Consider the following 26,797-nt stretch of genomic DNA (forward strand, 5'->3'; position numbering starts at 1 on the left):
CGTGGTGTGGGTCCGCTCACTACATGAGAGCTTTTGGTTTCTAACCCGACAAAGCCCCACAGATCGCACCGACACGAGGGACCGGCTGCGTGATTGTAACGAGCTGTGGTATTAAGGCCGTGACAGCGCTTTCCACTGCGGTGAACTCAACTCCACCCAAACATCAAGCTGTCCAGCTCATCACTTTGCTCCGCCCATGTCGGATCAACAGGTTTCTTGTTTTCACACGCGTGGAAATGTTGGTCGCCTCAAAAAGGAGACAGCAGAAGGAAATGAAAGTGGTCATTTGGTTCAGTCCCGGCGGTTCGGCGTGGAGGATCGATAGCTTTTGGAGCATTTTTTTCAGTTAAAGGACGACATATTTATTTTCGTATGTGCCAGGCGTTATTGTGAGCATTTCATACTACAGCATTGGAATTTCAGCCAAAAGGCCTCCCCGCACGCATCGGCATTGAGCTGAGGAATGTGTGTCGGTGGTGCACCATGCTGTGGCACGCCGTTCAAAGGAGACGAAAAGTAAAAGAAAAACACGACATGATAAATAAATCCAAGATAGCGATTAGAAGGAAAAGCGTATTTATCCACCCCCTCCACCCACAGCTCTTCTGTGACCCCGGACTCTGATTCCATTTCAACGAGACCCGTCAAACTGTCCCAAAATGATTGCGATGATCGAAATGTACGAGCATCGCTCCGAGTTTGACATTATGATTTAAATCCGCCTCTAAATGACTCTCCTTCTGATAAGACATTCCAGACCCTCCAAACCTTGAACGATTTCTTTCCCGTCACAAAACAAATATCTATTTCTTAAGCTGACCTTTTGCTCAGTTGTTGCGGGTACAATGTTGGTCATTTAGTATTAACACAACAACTGACCCACGCAACACCTTTACACAAAAAACCTCTGACCCACAGTCAGCTGCTGAGTTACAAAGGGACTGAATCAAATCCTAAATCTACTGGATCACTGGAAAAACAAGTGGGAAAATGCAAAACAATGCTCCAGTTGCCCTGTAGAGACAGCTTATTTTCTGTGGGACAATGTCAGACACTTCAATAAGAATAAGAAAACTCTTTCCCCAAGCGAACCAATAAGATGTAAACCTCGCTGTGCGTCACACCCGCGTTGTCGTCTTGTGTGCAAATAAACTAGAACAACAAACAGATTAATGACAGTGGCGTCCGATTATCTGCGACTGGACTGTGTGATATCACAAATATTAATCACTGACTCAGTCGCCAAGCATGGACATGAAAAACTGAGATGAATGAGACATTGTAAATATTGCTTCTGAGACACAGACACAATAATGCACGGACCAAAAATAAGTTGTTGCATATTTTAGATCTTTTCATTTCTTGTCATGGCATTGTGTACAATCAAATCTTTACAGAACACTCCAACACCCCACCCCCCCCCCCCCTCCCCTCCCACCCAAACCCGCCCCGCATCCATCTCCCCCCAGCCCGGATTCCTCCCCCATAATAAATATTACATCCTTTCATTATTTACGGCTGGTCTTGCACAGCAGGACCCACATGCTTCCACAGCTGGGATGTTCAGTGCAGAAGAGAGGGGGAGAACGAGCAGACTGAGGAAAGGGGGGAAGAAAGCAAAGATGCCGGCGGAGGAATGGATGAGCGCAGCGGGGAGGGAGAGCGGGACAGAGGGAGGGGGGGGAGGAACGGGTCAGGAAACAAGCGGCTTTTCCCGACGTCGACGCAGACGACCTCGAAAAAGCCACAGGAGGGGGGTGGCGACAGACTGCGGCGCGGACAGAAAAGCGAGCGGAGGGCGGTGAGGAGTGGAGGGGGCTGGCGTAACAACAGAATACTGCAGTATTGTCGTCCCTTTTTTTTTCTTCATCCTGGCCTAGAATGTTCTGGATGGTCCTTTTCACTCGGTTCTTCGTCGAACAGTCGGGTCCCGTCCAGGTGGATTGCACAGCAGCTGCTTCTACCGGTTTTAGATCGTCAGCAACCCTGAACAGGAACCTCGCAAAGCCAGAAACCCCGGTTACTACTGTAGGCTGCCGTAACCCTGGACGTTTCAAGTCTTTGTCCGCCGTGAGCGGGGAGCCACCCAATCCAAACAGAGAAATCATCAAAAATAAAACAAAATAATGAGAGCAAAACATAATGTAACATGATGGTGTAACATTGAGGATTTCTACTGTACTCTACACACACACACACACACACTCACTCTCTCACTCACACTCACACACAATTAATTATTATACACTACTTTTCTTTGAAACATTCAAAAAGTTCTAGAATCACTTAAGTCATTATTGCTGTTTCTGGTAATCGTTCACAAGTAGCTCCTCGTTGGTCCGTGCTAGAACAGCAACGCAGCACAAAACAATACTAAAACAATTCACCACTTAATAGAGGACATGACCTTTTTTCGGGGGAAAAACAAAACAAAGAAACAAAACAAAACAAGAAAAAAAAATTGTTTTTTTTTTAAAAGATCATAAAGTTGTCTGTAATAAATACTGTGATCGGTCTGTGCGTGAGGCGTGCACGCAGCGCGCACACACTGATGTCCAAAAGAATAACAAAGAAAAAATAAGAAAAAATAAGAAAAAAAAAATATATATATATAGGTCGGAGTGTGTACGAGTTTTTTTTTTGTTTGTTTTTTTTAAATTCCAGATGGATTATTTACACCAAATACTTTAAAAAATAAACAGCGTCTTGTGTTCATCCCCAGTTTAGAGAGGAGCAGCAGCTTTCAGGGCTCAGTCAGGGACTCTGTGGAGGGCTCTGTGGGAGAGTCCTGCTGCACCTCGGGAATAACAATGCCCTGGTGGAGCTTCTCCAGGGACTGCTTCATCTGGAGGGAGGGGGAGGCAAGGGACGTCAAACATTATTCGCATGTTTCAGCCACACCCACACCCGCACACACATCCACACACACACACACACCTGGTCGAGCAGCGTGACTGAGGACTGGAGGATCTGCTGCCACTTGCTGAGCTGGGCCTGGTGGAACTGTCTCTGGAGCTGCAGCACCTGTGCCCACTCTCCTGCCGTCTGTGGCAGGGGGCTGTGGCAGGGGAAGATGGCGGGAGACACAGGGGAGGGAGAGGAGATGGAGAAGAGGAGGAAAAAGGAAAGGAGGGAGCTGTCAGATTGTTTGACACGAGTAGAGCAAAGTCCCTTTAAGGGAAGCGCCTTCATTCACTGTGGCGGCATCTTTCCATAGTAGGACTCCCAAGACCGGACGTGCATGTGAGTGGAAATTCATCCTCATATTAAGATTTCAGATGAAGACTCCTGAATCATAAACTACACAGTGTGAAATGTTGTTCCTAAGGACACAAAAATAACATTGCTTTGAGACTTCCTCAACACAGCCGGAAAGGGACCTTCTAAGCGGCCGTCTCTGGCTCGACCTGGCCCTGAAATGGTCCAAACTGTCACCGTGCCAAAACCGTTGATGCCACACTCCTCTTCCTCAAAGGCCAGTCTCCCCGTGGGACTGGCGCCGTTCACGCCGCCAGTTCCACGGGGAGCCTTCGAGGGCCAGATACCAGGCTCTGCATCCGGCTGCCAGGGGCCGTGTTTACCTGTCAGAGACGGAGTAGGAGTGCCAGGTCTCCAGCGTGTGGGCAGCTCTCTCCAGGGCGTAGAGCTTGTAGAAGAGCAGCATGTTGAGCGCCACCAGCACCACCAGACTGACGGGGGGGGAGAGACACAGAGCAACGTTTGGAACGTCGGTAATTGATTTCAAAGTCAGTGTGTAGAGACGAGAGATGCGCAAACACAGTCGCGGTTCGAGACGGCGCCAAAACATGCTTCACGGTTACCTTACACAGATCCTATGCAAGCATGGAGAGGGATGGAAAAGGCAGCAGGAAAGAAGGGAAGCGATGGAAGTCAGTTAGTAAAAGACACGTCCCGACAATTCGGCAGATTAGGACACGATATATCCACCGGCGGTAACGTCGGCAAACGAAAAAAACCACGAGCGAAATTTCCGAGATAAAAATCAAGTCACAGCCGCGCACGTTCCATCGGATTTGTCAGGACGAGTTTGCTTTGGCATAGAGCTCTGGGAAAGAATGTTCACATGCACATTTGAGCCCGTCAAACATGACATTTCTGAGTACGGCATCAACCCCCATGCCAATTCCACCGCTTTGGAAAAATCCCGGAGAATAAATCAGAATGAATGAGATTATTGAATAATTGTTAGAATAATTACTGTTAAATAATCCTAAATAATGAATTGATGATTGTTGCAGGGGCAGATCCTTGCGCAGACACGGACGAAAATACACGCACACATGTCAGAACTTACATGAAACTAACGATGAGCAGGATAGTGGATAAACTGTTTTGTCCTCCGCCACGTGAATGCTCTGCCAGCTTCATATACTGAACTCCTAAGACACAAGACAAAGCAGCGTTGTTCATGAGTTCAATGACACCGTTCCAGAACGCACCACTAGGTGCCAGCGTAACATCAGCCATGTACCCACAATACAGTATGTAGCGCTGGGTATTGTTTCAATATTTTCAGTTGCTAAACAATAATATTCTCATACAAACCTTATTTTTAACACAGTTCTGAATTAAGTCATTTACTTGTCTGAAATGAATAAAATGTCTTCCCTAAAAAAAAAAAAGAAAAAAAAATAATTATATATATATATATATATATATATATATATATATATATATATATATATATATATATATATATATATATATATATATATATATATATATATATATATGAACTTGATATATATATATCAAGTTCAAGAGATTATTTGTCACATACATATACATACGGTGATACAAATATGCAGTGAAATGTCATGACACCCGGTGATGACGCACAATAAGCTCTATAAGCTCTAAAAATACAAAAAAAATACCAAAATGTGCGTAATCGACACAAGGTGCTCGCGCAGGCAGCCGCAAGGGGAGGCGCCACAATAGCGATTCTGGGTTCTATAATTATATAATAGAATTAATTGACTGTGTTGTATGAAATAGACATTTAAATCCTCCTAAATGAAACTGACCTGAACTTCAGTAACACGTTAAAATGACTTAGAAAAGATACATAACATAACTTTCTAGCATCTCATTAAAGTGACCTAATATGTAGTTTAAATGAGAAAACTTGTTTAAACAGCTTAGTAAATCCTTATAATGAGATGAAGTTGGACTTTCCAGGCTCGAAAGAAAGGGCTTACATAATATACTTTTTTTCTTTACTAGAGATGTTGTAATTAATTGATGTTGTAAGCGTCAACCGACTCCCCCTTTTTAACAATAAGATAATTCTCGTTGTATATGTATGCCCCTGGACTGTGGGGTGGTTTGCATAATGGTGGAATTAAGGGGGAAAAACGCATAAAAAATAAATAATAAAGTTAAATTTTTGCTCACTGAATGTGAATTGGAAGGCGAGCAAGAGACCTGCCAACCAAGTTCCTCCTTAGGCCTTAATATTCTCTTTTACGGGGTTATAATTTTCAAAATCCCAACCTGGACACCGGTTAGAAGAAGTAAACTTCTAACCAGCTCTTCAGACCCTTAAGTCTTGTGGAAAACTCTATATTTCTACTGAGAAGTTTCTTCTTCTTCCATCGACTTCCATTCAGTCGGCCGTTTTCTGAAGCGCCCGACTTACCCGAACTGCCGTTAAAGGCACTTCGGCGTTGGGTTCAACACTTGGCTGTAATGGTTGCGGATTATCAATTGTGCATTTCTTCTCCCAGAGGAACCTAAAGCGGACTCACCGGCTTCTCTCCTGTCCCCCTCGCCGATCCCCCTCTCCCTTCGTTCCGGGGAACCCGCCTTCGCTCCCTCCCTCTCCTTCTCGCCCTGGCGACGGGAGCAGTTGCGCTTGCGTCGCCGCAGCGATGGCGTTGTCTTGGCGACGTCGGCGCTCACCGCCTCGCCCGTTGACACCACGGAAACCTCAGACTGGAGTAGCGTCTCTAATTTGCAAACTTCACTCTCTGCGTAGGGAGAAAAACAGGGATAGATAGACGTGAGATAGAGAGCGAGAATGGAAATTTACTGTCATTAATCGAGACACAAAATAACATAACAAATCACTTGTGGTGATATGGTAGTATCATCAGATATAGAAAGTACCTTATCTTAACTTCAGATATCACATCAGATACTGTATTACATAAATTAAAACATTAAACACGATGAAAGTGCGTTGCCTTATGTTGGGATCCAACTATTTTCTGAGTATAGCTACATGAGCAGTATAGGACCAGACACCAGTACTGAATCTACCCATGTGCTATTTTCAATATTATTACTGTTTCTCAATAGAGTTTTTACAATAGCTATGCACCAATAGAGGCATAGGTATTGTAAAAATGGTTCCAAATTGTTCCAAAAAACACTGAAAAGGGTTGTTTTCCATGCACGCACTGCCAACGCCCCGTGAGAGAATGACATTCCGGCGTTCAACACGAGCGTGAACCTCACAGTGTGATTGGTGGATATGACCACCAAAACGCCACGTTTCAGGCATTCTGTGCCGTCATCACCAACGTCTCACATTGAGGCTTCGGTGTGACGTGTCCTCTATCATAATACAGTCTGCTTAAAAGGATCACCCAATAAATTGTATAATAAATAAATGAGTAAATAAAAGCTGGATACGTGGATTTTCATCTCCTAGTTACCTGAATAGTCAACCAAAAAATAAACTATTTAAAGCGTACATATGGCAAAGACCGACATTGGCTTTGCTACTATTGACTCTACTGTTGCGACACCTGAGGCTAAAAGAAATTCACACATCGCTCAGCAGACTGGTAGTACTAACATGTATTTTAGTCCTGGTGGGAAATGTAGTATTCCACTCTGAACGCGTGTTCAACAAATATCTGCAGAAGTCATTGGCAATTGAACTTACTGATATACTATAAGTACTTCTGATACACAAGCTATAGAACGCGTTTGCATAACATATTATGGATATAGGCCTATAATGCTGTGCAGAGACGGACCGGAGGTACAGTGAGTCAGAGCAGCAGGACTCACCCATGTGTCTGTAATACTCTTCGATGCCACTCCAGGTGTTCTTCTCGATCAGAGCTTTGACGAGACTCCACGGCTGCTTCCTATAACAAATGTCTGAAGACACTCTGGACGGGGACACACACACACACACACACACACACACACACACACACACACACACACACACACACACACACACACACACACACACACACACACACACACACACACACACACACACACACACACACACACACACACACACGCTGCTCAGTGCGGCCATAACGCGCAAACACTGAAAAACTCGAGCTCGCTCTAACCCCCGCGGCCCTAATTTTTAACTCCTTGTTTGCACAATGCAGAAGTGGAACAGGTGATAGGGGGGAGCGCGCAGGGAGGGTATTGTATGTGATAAATAATCTCTTGAACTTGAACTTGCATGGAATTTATCATGAAAATAACCATCAACAGTTATAAATGACAGGAAACAATATATGATAAACAGCAATCCTATCCTTAAAGTCACTCTTGGTTCTTAAAGTCGTAAAACTCGGAACACTCTGCTATTTCTGGAAGCGCTGGATTAAAACTTCATTTATGGTGCATTTTGTTGCCGCAAATGATTGTGTGACCGAACTGCAGTCAGATAAAAGTGATCGGATGAAGTCATCAATTAGGATATAATAACTTGGGATTTGCGTTTCGGGCAAAGCCGATTTAATTAACTTGTTTATACATTCAAGGCCGCCAAACAAAGTGGAGTAAATCCGATGCATTCTGTCAAACACAACTCAGCCGTTACGGAATACTGCATGGCTAAGTGATAGTCCCCCATTCCCCAGTTGAAAAAAAATGATCTGCTGTGCATAACGTATTACAGATACGGATTTAATTTGTTCATTTTTCACACTTTTTATCTCCCTGCCCCCAATTTTAACCCGCTGCTACCAAGGGAGGGCGGGGTTGCTATTCTTTACTGCAGTTCAACAGTGTCAATGAGACTCTGATCTCAAAAATGAAACAATTAAACAACTTTCTATAAATAATACACATCTACTTTTAAAGCAAATGCTGATGTAAATAATTAATTATTGTGAGGCACAAATCCAATCTGGGTGGGGCGCACACAGGGGAGCATAGCATTTCGTTAGATGTGGTAAGAAATCAACCCATTTTAAGAGATATGCAGTCCAAAGTTCGAGCAAACTCCTAAACTGTATGAGTCGGCGTACCGGAGGCGGCTCTTGTTCTTATTGACAGCGGTGAGGCAGTATCTGTGGACAGTGTAGAAGTAGTCCTGGTAGGGAATGCCCGACGTGATGACCTCAGAGTCCACCACGTAGCACTCACCACGGGAGCTGCTCTTCAACAGAGTCTAGAGAGAGGAATAAATGGAGGAACAAATAAGGAAAAGGACCGACGCTAGAACATCACGTCCAGTCTTTACTGAACGCAAAGACATTGTCACCGCTTCAAAATACAGAGATTGTACTGGAACAGGGATTTGAATTAGCTGTTGATTGACAGCTAGAGCAGGGCCTGTCAAGTGTCTCACAGTAGGAAATCAGTCTGAACTGCTCAAAGTACTTGGAGTCAGGTGAATGTGGTCCTACTTTTAGATGGGAGAAGGAAAATAATTCCCTTTCTCTGTTATTTTACCTCTCACTTGACTCTCTGGCAGTGGTCCTTAACTGGCGGTCCGTGACCCCTAGGGTGTCCTCAGGGGTACTGCAGGGGGTCCCCTAATTTATTTTTTTTGTCAGTTATTTTTGTGACAATTTTAAAAATGTATTTTAGACAAAAATATAATATGGGGTAAACTCCAACAATTAACCCTAGAACAGCTGTGTTCCTCAATAATCACCTCGAAGGGACGCTGTCCTGCTTGTGAGTTCCTACTGTTTAGGTTGATGGGCCATCAGAAAGTTGAAGTTAGGAGTACATTTCACAGCCTTCTGATGTTATGGTGGATTCCAAACCCTCTGTGTCTCTGACAGACATAACTGGTGCACGGCTGAACTTCAATTAAAATTCATGGTTAATGGTTTGTATTACTGTATTGATATTAACCAGCTTATAAACCCTCTTCCAGATTTGTGAAAACTTTTTTTTTTTTTTTGTGAAAACAGAAAAGGTGGATTTCACATTTTTTGCCCCACCCTACACAGAGGCCATTTAATACCAGGTCTGGATAAAAACTACTGTACATATAGTAGTCAAATCTGGACTAGATTTTAATAATTAGCCTGAAAAGCATTTCAAACCCTATGTCAGATTTGTGAATTTTTATTCTCTAGTTTGGAATTTTTCACTTCACTACAAGCGGGAAACTAATGGAAATACATCTAAAATAAAAACTTTTCCCAACTGAGTGGGATGGAGTGGAACCGTCTCTTAGTTATGTTTATGATTTTAGTTTCATACGGGTAGGAAACGAACAAAAAATGAATGTAAATCGAAAGGTAAAACACACAGGAACTGTAAGCATCATAACGGAGTACATAAATAGGTTAATAATATATAAATATGTTATTATAGGCCAGGCTTAAAATGCAACACAACATAACAGTTTTTTTTTAATCTAGGGGGTCCCTGCTCTGTTTCTTTATCCACCAAGGGGTCCTTGGGCTAGAAAAGGTTGAAGACGGCTCACATCCAATTGTTATGTTGCATTACAGCCCTGTTCTGTTACTAAATTCTATATCGTGTACACATGCATGCGTGTGACTGACGGTAACTCCTGCAGTCATCCTGTTTAAGGTTTGGCTTTTGCATATGAGATGAGACCAAGGCGCGGGTTTTCCCTCTCCTCCGTCTACTGGGAGGACCGGATGAATCCCTACCCTGCCCAGCGGGGGGTGTCTGTGCCGCCGTCTCCGGGAGGCACAGACACCACGGGGAGGAGGAGGTGCCCGAGCACGCAAAACAGGCCCACCACCACCAGTGTCCACCACCTGTGTCCAACACCAGGACCCATGCGGGATTTGGCAGTTCTCCAGCCCTTCCCGGCATCCTGGAGGAGATTGTCTGGAGGTCCTCTGTGTCCAGCCTCAAGATCCACGCGGGAATCGGAGGGTCCACAGCCCGTCTGGCCCCGGAGGAGACCGTCCCGGTGTCTGCTGCATCCAGCCCCAGGACCCACACAGGATTTGCTGGCTCCCCAGCCCATCCCGACAACCCAGCAGAGGATGTGCGTCAGTGGTGTCCGTGGTGGTCCACTAGATCCGTGTGGTGGCCAACCACCCACGCAGGATTCGGCAGGACCTTCGGTCGTACCCAAGGGTGTCGCAGGGGGTGTTGCCCTTTTCCCCGGCCAGGGGGAGGTGCCGCGGGACGCTGTCTCCCCTTCTCGTACTGTCCCCTCTCAGTCCCCTGTCAGCTCCTAAGGAGGTGCTGCCACGAGAAATCAGGGAGTTGCTTCCTGAGTCGGAATTCCGAAGGAAATTCTGACCGACCAGGGCACTTCCTTAATGTCTTTACTAAAACGCTGAAAGACATGATTCGGAAGTTCTTTCCATGACAATAGCCGCAATTGGGACAAGTGGTTAGACCCCCTGTTTGCAGTGCGGGAGGTTCCCCAGGACTCCACGTGATTTTCTCCATATGACCTCCTGTTCAGCAGTAGACCCCGGGTGTGCAAGACCTAATTAAAGAAAACTGGGAGGGAGGGCCTAGCACCAGTAATAACGAGGTCCAGTATGTGATGGACCTGAGAGTAAAGTTACACACACTGGGGCAGCTGTCACGGGAGAATTTGCTCCAGGCTCTGGAACGTCAGCGGCACTTAAATGACAGGGGGGCTGGACTCGGACAATCTGCACTGGGAGACAAGGTGTTCGTGTTGCTCGCATAGTGGCAATGGCCTTTTGTGGTCACACGGCGCGTTGGAGAGGTTGATTATGAGGTTGAATAATCTGGCAGGCAGGGAGCGACGCAGACTTATCACATGAACCTCTTAAAAGAACGGAGGGAGTGGGCGTCTGTGGCTCCGGCCACAGCAGCCATTGAGCAAGATGAGTTGGAGCCGGAGGTTCCAAAGGCGGCCAATCGTACCGTGGCCCTCTTTAGTGGCCATCTCTCCCCAGGTCAAAGCGTTGCCTCGCTTCAGCGTCTCACACTCATCTCTCTGATGTTTTCTCCTCCCTGCCAGGCTTCACTTCCCTCATACACCACCATGTGGAGACTAAATTCAACCAAGGGCTACTGGCAGATTCCCTTGTCTCCGGAGTCCAAGTAAAAGTCGCCGTTATCCACTACGTTCGGGAGGGTAGAACGCTGTTTATTATTTATCGTTTTGGCCAGTGAGCCTTTTTATTTATCGTTATAATACCAACTCACGCCATGTCGGCGCCCCAGTGCCACTCCCTCCCTAAAACCCCTACCGGTGGGTAGAGACTCCCACAGTCCCACATCATGAAAAATGTTTTGGAATGCAAAATTGCATATCACAATATGACGATATATAAATTTCCCCAACAATATATGAGAGCTTAAAGACAAATTATATAATTTTATCTCCAAGCTCACATTGTAAGATGACTGACCTGAGTGTCGACCACGGGGGCCGTCTTCGGGCCCAGTGGGTTGTTGATAGAGATTGTGTAGCTCAGCATGCGACTGCTGTTCCCTGTGCTGCCGTCCTGCTGCCAGTCACCCACCATCAGGTCTGAGAGAGACAGACAGGGAGGGGGAGAGGGAAGAAATTGAATAATTATGGAAAGAAAGAAGAAAGCGGTTCAGTTGAGAGAGAAAGAAAGGGAGGATGGAGAGAAAAAAACAACCAGAGTAGTTGAAGTACACGACAAAGACTGGAAAAGAGCGATGATGTTAGAGACAAACAACAGAAAGGGAACAGAAATGGAGAGACAGAATATTTGGAGGGAAAGAGAAGCAAGAGAAGCAAGAGAAGGATGGGGCAGATGAGGATAAAAGGAGATAGAAAGAGCGGCAGAGAAGGAAAAGATGAACAGATGCGGAGGAGAGGAACGCATTGTAAATGTATAAAGGGAATGGAAAGGAGAGGCAGCAGGGGGAGTGTAGTAATGAAAGAATGCAGGAGAGAGAAAGAGAGTGAGCAAACTCTTTCATAAAAAAAAAAAAAAAAAAAAAAAGCCTCAATTAGAGCCAAAGAATGGCTCCGGGTTGGCACAGGAAGCAATGACGGAAGTAGGCTGCGAACCAAACAAACTCATCTCAACGAGTTCCCTCGTCTCTGGAAACCTCACAGTGTTTAGACGAGTGGGACTGGACTCATTAACTACATAATGAAAATAATATATAATAACACTGCAAGACATGGCACCGCGTTACAGGAAGGCAATATGAATATAAAGAGCGAGGGGAAGACACAGGCGAGCCTTGCGTAAACCAACAAGAGAGGTCATTAGTGGAGCAAAAAAAGCAACCTACAGTGAGTTTACAGAGGAGAGAGAGAGAGAGAGCGAGAGAGAGCGAGAGAGAGAGAGAGAGAGAGAGAGTGTGTGTGAAGGGGAAGTTTTGAAACATCCAAATATTACAGCAGTGTTCAGTGTAACATAGCAGGTCAGCGGTGTGGGGAAATAGAAATATTATATAGTTATTGCGTAAAGAGCAGCATTCTTCAACGCTGGAGTCAGTTATTTGGGTATAATCATTGAAGGGCTATGATATTATGATAAGCTGGTGTCGGGCCATACAGAGGAATCTATGACCACAATAATCCTGGGGAATTCTACAAAACATCGATTCGTACTAGTCCCGTGTAAAAATATTCCAACTTTTATTTAAAATAAAAAAAACTCTATAATATCTAGAACTCCGGAGAATCTTTGCCATCAAGGCAAAATCAGTAACATTCGACAATCAGCGACAGATAGAGACGACGAAAGGAAGCCATAGCAATCACACCGACATTTAACATCACATGCCTGCTCCTCCTCCACAAGGCTTCTGAGTCGGGGGGGTTCGGCCACGGCGGACCTTTTGTTAGCTGAATGTTTGTCCACGCAAAATTAAAAAAGGACACCGGTTCGGGGATACAAGCGGCGGAGTAAGCCGAGATCGACAGGTCCGTACCTGTGAAATGCCGCTGCGAGAAGAGGTGCTGGATGAAGTGTGTGTCGGCGGAGAACAGCAGGTCGTACAGCTTGTCCACGCTCATACGAACCACCGTGTTGATGTGCAGCCGTCCGCCCAGATCAGCGCAGAACGACTCCACTTCACCTGGGAGAAGGGTGCAGAAGAGGCAGAACCGTGGGAATATTGGGAATGTGCGGAAGTCTGGTTTTAAATATAGCGACTACTTTGTGGGTGGTGAAGGATCCACTTCATTGTGAATGCAAAATTCACAAATTCAACATAGGTTTATTTTGTGTTGTAAGGCGAATAACACAAAAAGTAGGCACTAAATCCCTCCGTGGGCATATGTTGAGAAAATGAAGGACAAAGAAATCTATCAAACGTTAGACAGCTAGTTAGGTCCAAAAGGTTCTGTTAGATTGGGTTGAGACATGTTAAACCGAGGCTTATCGACGGCGATTTGGGAAACGCAGCGTCACGAGAAATTCTAATGATTTATCTCCAGGAAGTTTCACCGCCGCGCACAATATCACTCACAGGAACGCACAGAAAAGAGCTTTGAGCAGCAATAACTGAGGCGGTTCTCGGGTGAAACAGCTGTCTTAGCAGCTGACTAAAGCAAAGTCCTGCTGAATCACATCAGGAAGGAAGCTGGAGATAAGAGTGGAGCTGCTTTCACACCAGTTGGCTGGTAAAAAAATAAAATAAAAATCAAGGCTGACGTAAAGTTTGATATGAAATTTGACAAAATGACATTACATTCTTTTCAAATCACAATTATTCTGAAGGAAAACAAATTGTGTATTTTTATTATTATTATTATTATTATTATATAATAGGGGTGCAACGGATCACAAATCCCGCGGTTCGGATCGTATCACGGTTTTGAGTCACGGAGCAGATCAATTTTAGGATCAGCAAAACAAAAAAAAAAAAAAGAGAAAAAAAAATAACCTTCCTTTCTTATTGAATTTAATTCCAGTAAAAGTATCATGTTCAATTTCTCATGTTTATAACAAACTACATTTCATGAAAATTGGTTCAGAATTAAGCGAGGTACAGTCGTTGTAGAGAAGTCTGCGTGAGGTCTTAACTAAATGAAAGCAACAAGGCAGGGGTGCCGCTTTTGAGTTGAGTTTGGTTGCCCCCCTTGCATTTTAGTATGCAAAGCCAACGACTTTTTTTTCTTCTCGTTATTTCTTAAATAAATGTCGACATTTAAATATATATAAATTATATTTATTATGTATATACCCATTTATTACTTTTATTAAGTAAGTTGCCACCGTATTATGACCTGATGAACGGGACATTAAACGCTGCTTTCGTTATATCTTATAAATTGAAATAAACAGGTAGTGAAAGAGAGGATAGCCTTTTTCCAACATGTGAATTTCTCTTGTCTGTTATAGTAACTTATTCAACATATCACTCATTCACATTCACCTTCTTGTCCGTCTGGGACCATGAAAGGGGTTTGGGGTGACAGCGGTGGCTGATGACTCTACCTGACCTGGCACCAGATACATCTACCGTATTTAGCCTTAATATCATGCCAAAAGTTAGCTCATATTAATTAGCCACATCAACAATTATGTCAAGTTATTTTCACAGTGGAATCTGTGATTTCTACCCACTGACAGACTCTCCCGTTTTTTTTTTTCTGACTTTCCTTTTTGACAGCAGGATTTATTTTTAGCAAACATGTTCTTCTTTCAGTGTCAAACCTGCACTAGTGCACTGAAGTGAATGACAGAACTGTTTGTGAGCAACGGACAAGCAGGAGCATTGATCCAAGTAGCTGCAGCTATGTTAGCCAAAAACACTCACTCTCTTCCTGAGTGTCTGAGGAGTTGCTGGGGTCTGTCGGCAGCTCCTCGTCGTTGGTGATGTCCAGTGAGAGGTTGCCCATGCTTGTGGCCGGTGGGGGTACCATGTGATTGATGGACTCCGACAGACCTTCCCCGCCCTCCTCCAGATTCTAAGGTAGCAGAGGGAATAAAAAATATAAATGTAGTCCATGGTTACCAGGACGTAGAATGACACCAGCATCACATGACTTGGAGGGAACGGGCCAAACACAGCACTCACAAATGAGGCGGTGGCTGAAGCTGGGGCGGAGGCTGAGGTGTTTGTGTGTGCGGCTGCCGGGAGTGAACTGTGGGAGCTGTGGGGGCTGGGGTCCAGGGGGTCGGAGCTGTGTCTCCGGCCAGAGGAGGAGGGCGTCTCCATGAGGAGGCAGGAAGTGGACGATGGGGTAGAGGAGCTCCCCATGTTGGGGGCCGAGGCCGGGCTGCAGGAAAGCAGGTTTGGGGGGGAGCTGCCGGCGGAGGGGGGCGACACAGAGCTTAGGTCCAGCAGGTCCTCTTCTCCTGGCCTGGAGGGAGGGGGCACAATATGTTAGAGCCAGAGAGGGATGGAGCAGCTGGTAGAGTGGCAGTGTGAAAGTTTCTAAAGAGAAGTTCCACTCTGGATTTGTCAATAGAAATGCTGTTTACCAAGAGAATAAGAAAGACAGCTCTGCCTGTTTTCTGTTTTATTATTAGGGTCAGGGTCTTACTCCATATTTAAAGAGACGAGATTGAAAAAAAAAATAATAATAATAACTCTGTTGAGTGACTTTCTTATAGGGGTGATCATCAACACCTTTAAGAGTGCATTTTAATGCTTAGTTCATTGGAGACACTTAAAACAGTAACGCCCCCATCTGTAAAGAGAGTTGAACGCAGCTTTGTGGTGGAATTTTCCTTTTAAAGAGGGAGGGAGAGGCTGCACGGTGGATAAGAAATACGATTCAATGGAAAAAGATAAAACACAAAACATAAAATAGTGGGACATAGAAACACTGCATGAAACAAAATAAGCAATCTCAGTGAATAAAGAACATGATCCATCTCAGAAAGCTGGGTTTTAATTGATGAATCAATAGCACGTTGGTAGACAAAAAAACAGCAGAATTATTCCAAAGCTGTGTAATGGAGTCCAAAATACACAGCTTTTATTCAGTGAGCGCTGTTATGCAAGTCACATACACCTACATTTTAAACCAATAATATTACATTTCTCTCTATGTTGTTGCGAAAACAAACTACTGGAGACCAACCGGAATTTCTAAAGTATCATCATAGCTTGTATCCATGTACACACATTTTGGCTGTCCACCCACTGTGTTTTCAAAACAACCGTTTGTGGTGGATAGGCTTGGGCTGATTGACGATTCAATCGCCAATCAACTCTATTGATGGCCGATTGACAATAATGACAGGCAATTATTATTATTTATTTTTTTAAATCCGCCAGGAAAAATCTGAGCATTTAAACAGTGTTAGTGCAGTTTACCGAGGATCTCCCTCCAGGGAGAGAGTGGCAAGGGCCAAAGGGAGAGATGAGGCACTCCACTCCGCTCAGAGCAGTTTTGGATTTAATATTTGTAATGTTCATTGTTTAAGTGTTCTTGTATTGCATATAAAAAAATGACTGTGATGTTTTCCCTCTCAGAGTTGTGACTGTGTTCTGTCCCTCACTGTGAAGTGTATTGTCTGAATCATCTACAACCACAGAAATAGAATGCGACGACGACTATGGCCCCGTTTAAACCTGGTATTAACATGCGTCTTGGGTCCTCTGATCACAAGTGGACAGCTCTAGGTAAGTCTTTTTATACCTGGCATTAACATGCGTCTTGGGTGATGCGATCACAAGTGGACAGCTCTAAGTAAGTCTGTTTAAACCTGGCATTAGAATGCGCCTCCACATGCGTCTCGAGTAACCACTTGTGATCGGATCTAACTTCCATGCTCTATATGCAAATCTAATATATTGTGATTATTGTATAGCAATATATTATATAATCTAACAGAGAAAGATTTTGATTTGTTTTGTTTCCTTCATTTCTTACTTGTATGAAAAACAAAAAAACCTATCTTAGAGATCTGGAGTGGAGTTTTTTTTGCCAATTCCCATGCCAGTATTCCTATGTTTTTATCTTAGATCAATTTATTTTGGTTTGTTTCGTACTTGTATGAAACATTATTTTTTAACACAACTGAGTTAAGGGACTGTCCCCTTCAGTTCCATTACAAAAAAAACAGTGCCCCCCCCCACTGTCCCGTGCCGAGCCACACACGTCTGCCCGTTGAGAGAAAACTGGATGTTTTTGTGAAAATACTTTACTTTAAATAATAAATCCTTCACTTCTGTAATGAGGAGACAGCATCCCCCCAACCCTTCCCAATAGAATCATCAATCACAGCCCACCAGTGATCGCCGATTGGAATTCTGCACCCAAGCCTGGTAGCGGCCAAGAAGCTCGGCAGCTATTTAAGTAACAGTTGTCTGCTCTCTATCTGCCATCTACCACAACTCTTCAGTCGTTCATTCCTCTTTTTCTATTTTACTGCATCTGACTGATGCAACCTCTCATACAACAATCCACACTCTCTCTGAAGACAGACAGAAAACAGCCATCCATTCGCTCCATCCATTCGTCTCTCCAGTCCATCATAGGGTCACACACATTCACTACAGCCACTTTGAAGTCTCCAATTAGCCTAACCTGCACGTCTTACTAGAAACAAACAGAACGCAGACAGACACCAAAGATAAGAGCAGAACCCGGGTCACTAGAGCTACGAGACAACAGCGTCACACACCGCTCAACCCGGCAGGTAGTTACTTACAGGAGGCCGTTCAGGTGCTCGGTGGCAGGCAACACATAGTCATCATCTTCACTCGTGAGGCCGAGTTCGGTGCCGTAACACTGATGGACCATGTGCCGCAACTCCTTGGGGGAGAGAGGCTTTGGGGACAAAACAGAACAGAACAGGATTTTTGGTATTACAGAATCAAGTTTCATAACTGAACTTAAGAAGAATTCTAAGATTATTTAGAATTTCTGAATTACAGAAGCGTCATAACTTTAAAATAGCCTGTGTTGGGAATCCTATTTTAGGATAGTGCCGAAAAAGTAAAAAACAACTCCAAGTTAGAAGATAACTTCCTTGAGGGAATACACTTTCTCTCTTCCACTACACCTCCAGTTACTGTGAGATACTGTATCGACCAAGAATCAAAAAATTAAAAATAATAAAAGGACTTCATACTGAAGGACAATACAATGAAGGCCAAGTGTCCCTGTTAATTGTACGTTTCAGTTACTCTCATATTTAAATTAACTTGGGCGACCGAAGCAAACCCCTGTATCTTGCACTCTGTATATAAACGGATTCTGGCTTGTCTTCAATCTAAAATCTCATCTGCTTTTCATGTTAGGATGTTTATATGTACCCCAGTTACACGAAGCAGTGTGACACCCAGGTAAGAGGAGAGAGGAAGGGAGGCCGGTACCTTGTCCATCAGCGCGTTTTGCCACAGGCGGAAAACCATCATGTAGCTGCGATCCCGTGCCCCGAAAGACGTGAAGAAATGCTGAGGTGGTGAATACCAGGGGGAGGAGGAAAGAAGGAAGGAAGAGGAGAGGAGCGGGGTTAAAGGACGTTAGGTGACAATTGAATAGTTAGACGGCCGCCTACTCCTGGACATCTGCTTTGTTCCAGGGTGTCATCCTAAAATACAGGGGACTCAGCTCGTTTTATAAACGCCTCAGCAGCACACATAACATTTGATAAACATCCACTGTCATTTGTAGTCCTGTTCCACTACAGAGTCGTAGAGGGTATGGCTGGCTCCATTTTCCTTTTTTTCTTTTTTTTGCTCCCATGAAGCAGAGGTGGAACTTTCAAATTCAGAAAGTCCTTCAAAATTTGAATCAAGCATCTGGATTTTTATTACTAAATCAGTTGGCACAGTGCAGGTAAACATGGCAGGACATTTTTAACAAAATGATGTCATTGTGTTTAGCCATAACTTTTGACAAGCTGTCTGTCCAGCTGCCAGTTTCCCCCCCCGTCTGACCTTGTCGTGGTCGGTGCTGATCTGGATGGCGTTGGGGATGAGCTTGGCCGTTTTCTCTTTCGTCAGAGTGGTCACGTCTTTCAGAGAGATGGTGATCTGGTGAGGACGTCAGAGGGCACGTCTTAGTAATAAAGATGAGCTTTATTTATAAAGCATGTTCAAAAACGGTGGTTCCCAAAGTGCTTCACTGGTAAAACACAGTGAAGTAGGAAAGCAATGGAACAGTCAAAAACTGGATGAACTTAAAACAAAAGGAATAAGGTTAAGGGATAGTATTGAAAGATTGGGCAGTGACCAACCAATTCAGGTGTACATGAATCGCCACATTGATCGTTTTTTCACATCATTCTCAGTATTCAAATGTGATAAAAAAAACAATAATATAATTACTACGAGGAACACTAGAGGGGTAATTAGGTATAAGATCGTAAAGGTGGATACAGTCGACAACATCAACAACGACGACATCTACGGAAGCAGGCTTCACAAAGTCACTTCAAAGATACTGGTGATTGTGCGGCTTTAAGCTCCTTCAGTGTGCGGCTTTAAGCTCCTTCAGTGAGACGTTTGGAGTAATAGAGCCGTGAAACCAGAGTCCACGTGAATTTGTTTATGATTTACATGTGTGTTTTCATCTTGTACAAATTACCTGCACGTATCTTTATTGACCGCAAATTAGTGCACTACATATAATTGTTATCTGATTAGCAGTGTGATATCTACAGAGTGGAGTGCGTGTGACTCACAGTGGTTTCCCAGCGGAAGATGTTGCTGTAGAAGCAGATCCAGTTCTCTGACACGTAGAGGCGACCCTGGAGCAAGATGTCTTTCTGGAGAGCGCATGAGTAGTCTGGGAGAGACAGCAGAGGACAAGAGAGAGAGAGACATAGACGGACAGAGAAATAATGAAAGAGACCGTAAGAGAGGCAGATTCAGCCAGTTAGAAAGACAGGCCCACACTAATAACAAGACATATTTTCATCAAGCATGTGTTGCATTAAATTGTTTTGTTGACTGATGAGTTGTTTTTTTTAAATAAGTAGATTTTTTTTTAATAATACAATTGCACGATGAAAAACCGCGAATAAACCCAATGAATAAATCAAATATTTTAATTTTTGCATCTCAATATTTTTGTCAGAGGTGGAGAACTGATAAGAGTAAAACTACCCGATCAATAAGTAAGAGCAATGGGACTGTTAATAGCTTAACGATACCCATCCCTTAAAACAACTAAAAACACACTGTTTTTAATTTTTTTTATTTGGAGGAACGAGGCACGGCGATTGGGCCCCACAGAGAGCTGTGTTCAGTTCACACATATCAGAATATATTTATGATTCCCTTTTTTATAATTCCTCATTGAAATGTGATCCGTGTGCATTTTGTAAGCTTCTATCTGTTTTATCCTGTTATTGTTATGAACACTGACTGACTGAAGACAAAAAAAATCATAAAAAATAAATAAATAAAATAAAACAAAGTAAAAAAACACGACTGCTCAAATCTCGGTCGACTGACGAGTTTCCGACTGATGATTCGACACGTTGACCATCGGGGGGCAGCTCTAACGGACACAACACCATTTCGCTTTGCGTGTTGGTGGGTCTGGAAGTGAAATGACAGCAGTCGGTGCTGGGACATTGACTGGGTGCAACCTACGTTAAAGAAAGCTTCTCCATCAGCAGAGGGACATGGAGTCAAACATGGAACGTCATAAAGTTAGTGTTTTTGACATCATGTCAGTACACTGTGTGTGTGTGTGTGTGTGTGTGTGTGTGTGTGTGTGTGTGTGTGTGTGTGTGTGTGTGTGTGTGTGTGTGTGTGTGTGTGTGTGTGTGCGCTCCTTACCCACGATGAGTCGCTCCGTGTCTGGCAGTTTCTTGAACAGTTTGCGGAAATCCTCGTTTCGCTGTTTGTAAGTCGGGCTGAGGACCTGATGACAGAACATTGAGGGAAACTAAAACTTGTGACTGTAGCTCTTGCTAGCTGACTACTTGTTTAGCTAACAGCTTTAAAATTATTTTAAATATTTATAAGGCCGTGCATGGCAGGGTTCATGTAACGCTTAAAGCCCAACAACAGTTCAAGGTGGCCTTCTAACTGTGACTGTGTCTAATCTCTGACCAAAAGGAGACCTTGAATTTGCTGTTATGGCCCCCAAACTATGGAGCTAGGGAGTTTTTGAGTGTTATGGAGTATTATGTCTGCGTGGCTGAATCAGTGGATGGTTTTAAATCCTGGTTAAAATCTGTATTGCATGGGCTTTAAATGTTGATGACCTGCACTTAACCATTTTGTTTGGTTTTTTTATTATCCATTTGTATTTTAAGTTTTCAACATCTTTTCACCAAAACTTCGTCTACTTTTGTATATGAAAAGTGCAATACAAATAAAATGCATTATTGTTATTATATTACGGCAGTCAACTGAATCATGGAGCAGGAATTAATGGTTTGACGTTCGAGATTCAAGGAGGAATGAAGGGAGAGCGAGAGCTGTATCCTATTTTCAGCACCAACTGCTCCTGTTTTCCTAAGTCAAGTAGTTTCAGCCTGTTCTCATCTGGGAACAGCCTGCCATCAGCTAAATAAAGAGCCCTGGTGTGTAAAGGCCGAATGAATAGTTCCAAATGTACACTTACATTGTACCAGCTCTGCATTTTCTGCAAGAGAAAGAAAAAAACAACACAGAATAATCAGTGACAGACAAATCCCAACAGGATAACGGTTAAACTAGCATACAGCCTTCAGTTGAGGAACATATATCCATGCACATGATGATGACAGATTAATTTAACGTTGAAGGCTCGAACACTGTTTTCAGGAGCTATTAAAACCGAAAAACCTTTCTGCATAACAAAATAAAATAACACTACAACCAGAATGTCAGTTCAGTTCAGTGATTCTTTGAGACAGTTGTTGTTGTTCATTATTAGCATTGTTTTTATTATTAATAACTTAAAAGTTATTACTGTATCAGTATAGGTCATGAAAATACAAAAAGGTTTTGTAGATTTGTTTTAAGATCCCTAGATTAACTGGGAGTGTATAAGTTAAATAAAAACTCTGGTATTTCTTAACTTCAACCTTTTTTTTTTTTTTTTGATCATTGGGAGTCAATGACCATCCTGAAGCAATACCCACTCAAATATGACCTAAATGTTGGGCTACATTCACACGGCAGGCCAAAGCAGCATCATGACAGTGTGAACGCCAAAAATATCGCATCAAAAAAATCCAACCTGTATCCGATCCTAAATCGGATACAGGTTGGATTTTTTGCAATGCGACATCAGTCTGAACAGTCAAATTGGAATTGATGCGACTTTTACGTCGCTCTAGAGCAGGAGTTGCCAACCTTTTGATTATCAGGGACCTGAGGCACAAAATGTTCAGGGACCAGAGACACAAAAAATAAAATTACAATTTAAAAAATTTAGCTCTCTGTTTTGAGAATTAAGTCGGAATTCTGCCTAAAATAGTGTGTGTGTGTGTGTGTGTGTGTGGGTGTGTGTGTGTCCTCTGAGGTAACGATCGGGGCGCAATTTGTGCCGATTGTGTTTCTATTTAATTTTACTTTATTTCCTTATTGAACGAAACGAAAAAAGCACCGTGCCCCGTCTGGATTTAAACATTTCATCCGCAAGCTTGAGCCGAGGTACACGGTCCCATGCCGCCTGACAACCACGGGGTGTATTTGCCTGCCATGTTTACAGCTGTACGACAGCGTGCTGCATGTGACGTCTTTGTTTCTTCTGTGTATATAGGTCAGTTCAGGGCCGTGACCCGTTCACGCTGGAATCTGATATTGGCCACATTTCAAAAATTTGGTGAACAGCCAAACAAAACAAATATTTTAAGTAAGAGCAATAAATCCAAATTGAGCACTAAGGCTTGGAGTGTGGACGTAGCCTGAGAGTGTTATTGTATTGTGTATGGTCTCATTGTGTGTCTAAGTGTTAGGGTTAGGGGTGTTGTGTTATATTTCCTACGACTATATCCCAATAAATCCACCATATGACCCAGCCCTACATTTCGCCACAAAAGCTGCTGGGTACAATGGTCGCTCTGCTCTCACGACCTGCCGCGCCCACCCACCAGCCATGTTACCTTGGCATTGCGGCTGAAGTGTCTGGAAGCGAGGGGGTAGGCAGAGGTGAGGGAGGAGGCTGAGGGGATGGAGGGCAGGGGGCTGTCAGAGCGGGGCTGTCCGACACCCTTCTCCCCTCCCTCGCCCTCGCTGGCCCTGCCCCCCTGCCTCTTGCGCCGCAGGGAGGGGGAGCTGCCGGGGGTGCTGCGTGGAGAGTTGCTGGCCGTACTGCGAAGGAACAAGGAAATGAAGTAAGCAGAAGCAGGAAGACGGCAGAGACTCGTTCATATTTCATCCCTCCGGGTCTCACTGTAGCACTGCTCAAATGTAGCATAAACGCAAAAAAAAAAATTAAACTTTGTTCTTTCGGCTCCTTCGGATTTTCAAGAGCGTGGACAAAGACAGAAATCTGTTTAGATCCTGAGGTAAGCAGCAACAGTAGGGTCTTTTGAACAAGTACAATGATTGTAAGAAATAACCACAAATAATTTTTCTTGAATGGAAAAAAAAAAAGTTTCCGGGACACATTTTGAGTCAGGCAAAAATGTGTATCTCTCATCTGTAAGAGGGTTCTGTTGCTGCCAAAACATGTGTATCTCACATCCACCCTAGGCTTGTGAAAACGGCTATATTTACACCACAACACAGCCACCATAACTGCACTTCATTCTTTTGCAAAAGCAAAACAGTCACGGACTTCATCCAAGCAGTCAACTTGAAAAAAATTCCTGGCCACTCCGACACAAAAATAAATTTATCCATATGGCACCTCTCGAGGCATATATTTGGAGTCAGGTGCTGTTGAACGGACGCGAGGACATTTATGGTTGTGCTTGAGGAGCTGACCATCCGTGTTTAAGAGCTATGATTATTTGTTCAATCTAAAATCAAGAATACCCCCCTCCAAAAAAAAACAAAAAAACCCTAGATGCTTTGTGGTCAGTGCTGGTTATCGCAGTACTTTCAAGTGTCGTCCAAATTGTACTGATATTGTTTATAACGAATTTGAGTTATGCGAGGCCAGAGGGTCTTTTATTTTAAAGCGGCGTATGAGCTTTAACTCAGAATTTCGGGTATAAAAAAAAGAAAAAGACTTTTTAGGAACTGGCATCAAGGTCACTGTCTACTCAATGTTTAGTCAATGTTTGTATCTGTACCGGTCTCAAAACAATATCAATGATACCTAGACCCAATTGTGTTCCTTTAATTGGTTTGACTTTTTTGAGATGCAGCCTTAAAAGACATTCCTGTGCAACTAATGTTCTCTTCTTTTTAATTAATTACTATTATTATTATTGTGCATTTTATTTGACACATTAGCGTTCAAACTCTTTGCATTGACCACTATTGGTTCCATCACAGTGTCTTTCCATTCCAACTAGACAGCTCAAGGCTGCCAGAAAACGGTTCCTGCTGCCGTTGCCTTGGTGATCGGAGGTAGGGGGTGTACAGGGAGCAAATATCAGAATTTCCACGGCAACGGCCCCGACTGTTGAAATTAGTAGCCACAATGGCAAAAAAATAAAAAATATTGACCCCTTGCTCGAGTTTTGGTTTCAGATAATACCATTAGTTGGGAGACAATTATATGGGACTAGATATTGTCTGAGATTTTGCTGAGCACATGAGAGCTTAAGCTAAATCTTGCGTTCTGGTCTTAAAGTGTTCAGTGATCTAATTCTGTCAGAACGGCTGAATCACTTCCCATCTTTCACAGCTGCTAACCAAAGACCCACCTCGTTGGGCTACACATGGTGTACAGCTGGCTACTACGGAACATTTTTACTTATTTTAAGTTGCTTTGGAAAAAGGTTCAATTATGGAATGTAACGAAATGTCAATCTATTAAGACAGTTAGATGAGGTGAAAGGTCTTGTGAACTGTAAATGTCAACTAATTTGTGAGGCTGTTTCTATCATCAACCCATAGTTCAGAATAAATAATGAATCACCAATACTCACCCCCTAAATATAATCATGTTATATTGCGGGTTTTCTGTAAAAAAAATTAAAAATAAAACGGTGATATTTGATTGTTGCGAAAAGCGATCTGCACCTATCTTTAGAAGTATGGCAGGTGGAATGAGACCAACATGCTCCAAGGGCAGTGGACATTGTTAATGAGCTTGTGGTGTTGCTGCTCCTCGGGAGCGCGCATCGCCCTGAAGAGGCGACCTAATCACGCGCGTGCTTGTGTGAATCTGTGTCGGTATGTTTACAAACCAAATCCTCCAAAAGAACCAGAACCTTCCGCACTTCCATCCGCCTGGAAGAGCGATGAACAGGAGGACTTTGTTTGATGGACCTTCGGGTCCAGAGTCACATCAAGTTAGTCGTTAGTTACTTAATAATTACACAACGGATCACACGCTGACGTGCCTAAAATTCATAGTATTGGAGTCCTTGGTCAATTGCTTAGAGACACACACACACACACACACACACACACACACACACACACACACACACACACACACACACACACACACACACACACACACACACACACACACACACACACACACACACACACACACACATATTTCTTTCTAAAACTTAAAATTAACACACTGATTTCTCAATATAAAGTTAAAAACGTTTTTTTTTTTTTAAACAAATTGGGGCATCTTTTTAGGATGACCCGACGATCCAACGTTTTTTCTCCCCCACAATGCGTAACGCGACGCGATTAAACCAACTGGTGACATTTTTAAACCACAATTTATCTTGAAGGTTTGAAGGGGAAACGCTAGACGGGGATGGACGCGACTGTGCGGGATGCAACCTACGACCGGGTTCTGGTTCAGCCAGAGACAGTCCACGCTGTTCCCCCAGCACCAGAGACAGCAAGCATGTCCCACCCATGTTCCCAGAGGGATGGACATAACAGCGACCCCACTGCAACGAGCGCTGCGTACGCACCGGTAACAACAAAAGATCCATCGGGCTAAAACACAACCGGCGACCGTTCAACGTCATTTAAGGCTCGGTATCACTTACTCGCACATGTCATGAGGTTTCTGGCATTAAGCTGGCGTCCACACGCTGCCTGCTACACACTCTTTATCAATATGGTGCTGCCGAGCGGTGCACACGGGCAGCAGACGCAGCGGTGTCCGATCCCCCTCCGTTGCTCCCGGCTCTCAAGGCGCGCGGGACTCCCCCGATAGAGAGGCGTCCGTCATCCCGCCGCGCGACTTCCAGCTCCCCATAATAACAACAACCTTCACCCCTCTCCGCGGGCACCGGACCGCAGCTCCGACGCGGTTTCCAGGCCCCGATAACAAGCTGCCGTGGAGGAGTAATCCCCGCCGCGCAGAGCCGTGGAGGAGGGGGAGGAGACACAACTCTCTTATTATAGTGCTAACTGGGGGACACCGATAAGGGCGTCACAGCTAAGATAAACTGCAGGCCGTCAGGCCGTCGGACTGAGGGTTTTGTTTTTTTTAATCAACATTTTTCAATCATGGGATAGATTGTAAAACAAAACAAACAGGCTGGGAGGAAATTAAATCAACTGTTTAGTCTAGAAGCACGGTTTAATCCATTCAGTGCGCGATACAAAAAGAGAAACCGTTATGGTTCTATATCGCCGCCTGTGAATCCACCTGATAGGAGGCCAGAGCCCACCCAATCCCCTGACGCTCAATTTCGCCGACCATCCCTCTGGATTAAAGACAACATCATAATCCAGACTGTTCTTGGCCAGGCAC

General features: G+C 43.9%; 1 protein-coding gene across 6 annotated transcripts in view; it reads right to left on the bottom strand.

Moving 5' to 3' along the window:
* Window positions 1-1,460: 1,460 nt before the first annotated feature.
* The window catches only part of gramd1a (GRAM domain containing 1A), a 35,935-nt gene continuing 10,598 nt past the window's right edge, over window positions 1,461-26,797 (bottom strand). For all 6 annotated transcript variants that reach the window (XM_080005523.1, XM_080005519.1, XM_080005520.1 and 3 more), the window contains 18 exons: window positions 23,106-23,313; window positions 21,638-21,658; window positions 20,845-20,929; window positions 19,740-19,843; window positions 18,994-19,089; window positions 18,427-18,507; window positions 17,760-17,878; window positions 15,172-15,457; window positions 14,911-15,061; window positions 13,078-13,224; window positions 11,568-11,689; window positions 8,256-8,398; window positions 7,045-7,148; window positions 5,772-5,993; window positions 4,316-4,400; window positions 3,582-3,689; window positions 2,938-3,058; window positions 1,461-2,845 (listed from right to left, as the gene is read on the bottom strand). In XM_080005523.1, coding sequence (XP_079861649.1) covers window positions 2,744-2,845; window positions 2,938-3,058; window positions 3,582-3,689; window positions 4,316-4,400; window positions 5,772-5,993; window positions 7,045-7,148; window positions 8,256-8,398; window positions 11,568-11,689; window positions 13,078-13,224; window positions 14,911-15,061; window positions 15,172-15,457; window positions 17,760-17,878; window positions 18,427-18,507; window positions 18,994-19,089; window positions 19,740-19,843; window positions 20,845-20,929; window positions 21,638-21,655 — 2,094 coding nt within the window. In that variant the 5' untranslated portion in view covers window positions 21,656-21,658; window positions 23,106-23,313 and the 3' untranslated portion in view covers window positions 1,461-2,743. The remainder of the gene's footprint in view (window positions 2,846-2,937; window positions 3,059-3,581; window positions 3,690-4,315; window positions 4,401-5,771; window positions 5,994-7,044; window positions 7,149-8,255; window positions 8,399-11,567; window positions 11,690-13,077; window positions 13,225-14,910; window positions 15,062-15,171; window positions 15,458-17,759; window positions 17,879-18,426; window positions 18,508-18,993; window positions 19,090-19,739; window positions 19,844-20,844; window positions 20,930-21,637; window positions 21,659-23,105; window positions 23,314-26,797) is intronic.

The sequence above is a fragment of the Zeus faber genome (genome assembly GCF_960531495.2).
Source record: "Zeus faber genome assembly, chromosome: 8".
In the NCBI taxonomy this organism is placed as follows: domain Eukaryota; kingdom Metazoa; phylum Chordata; class Actinopteri; order Zeiformes; family Zeidae; genus Zeus; species Zeus faber.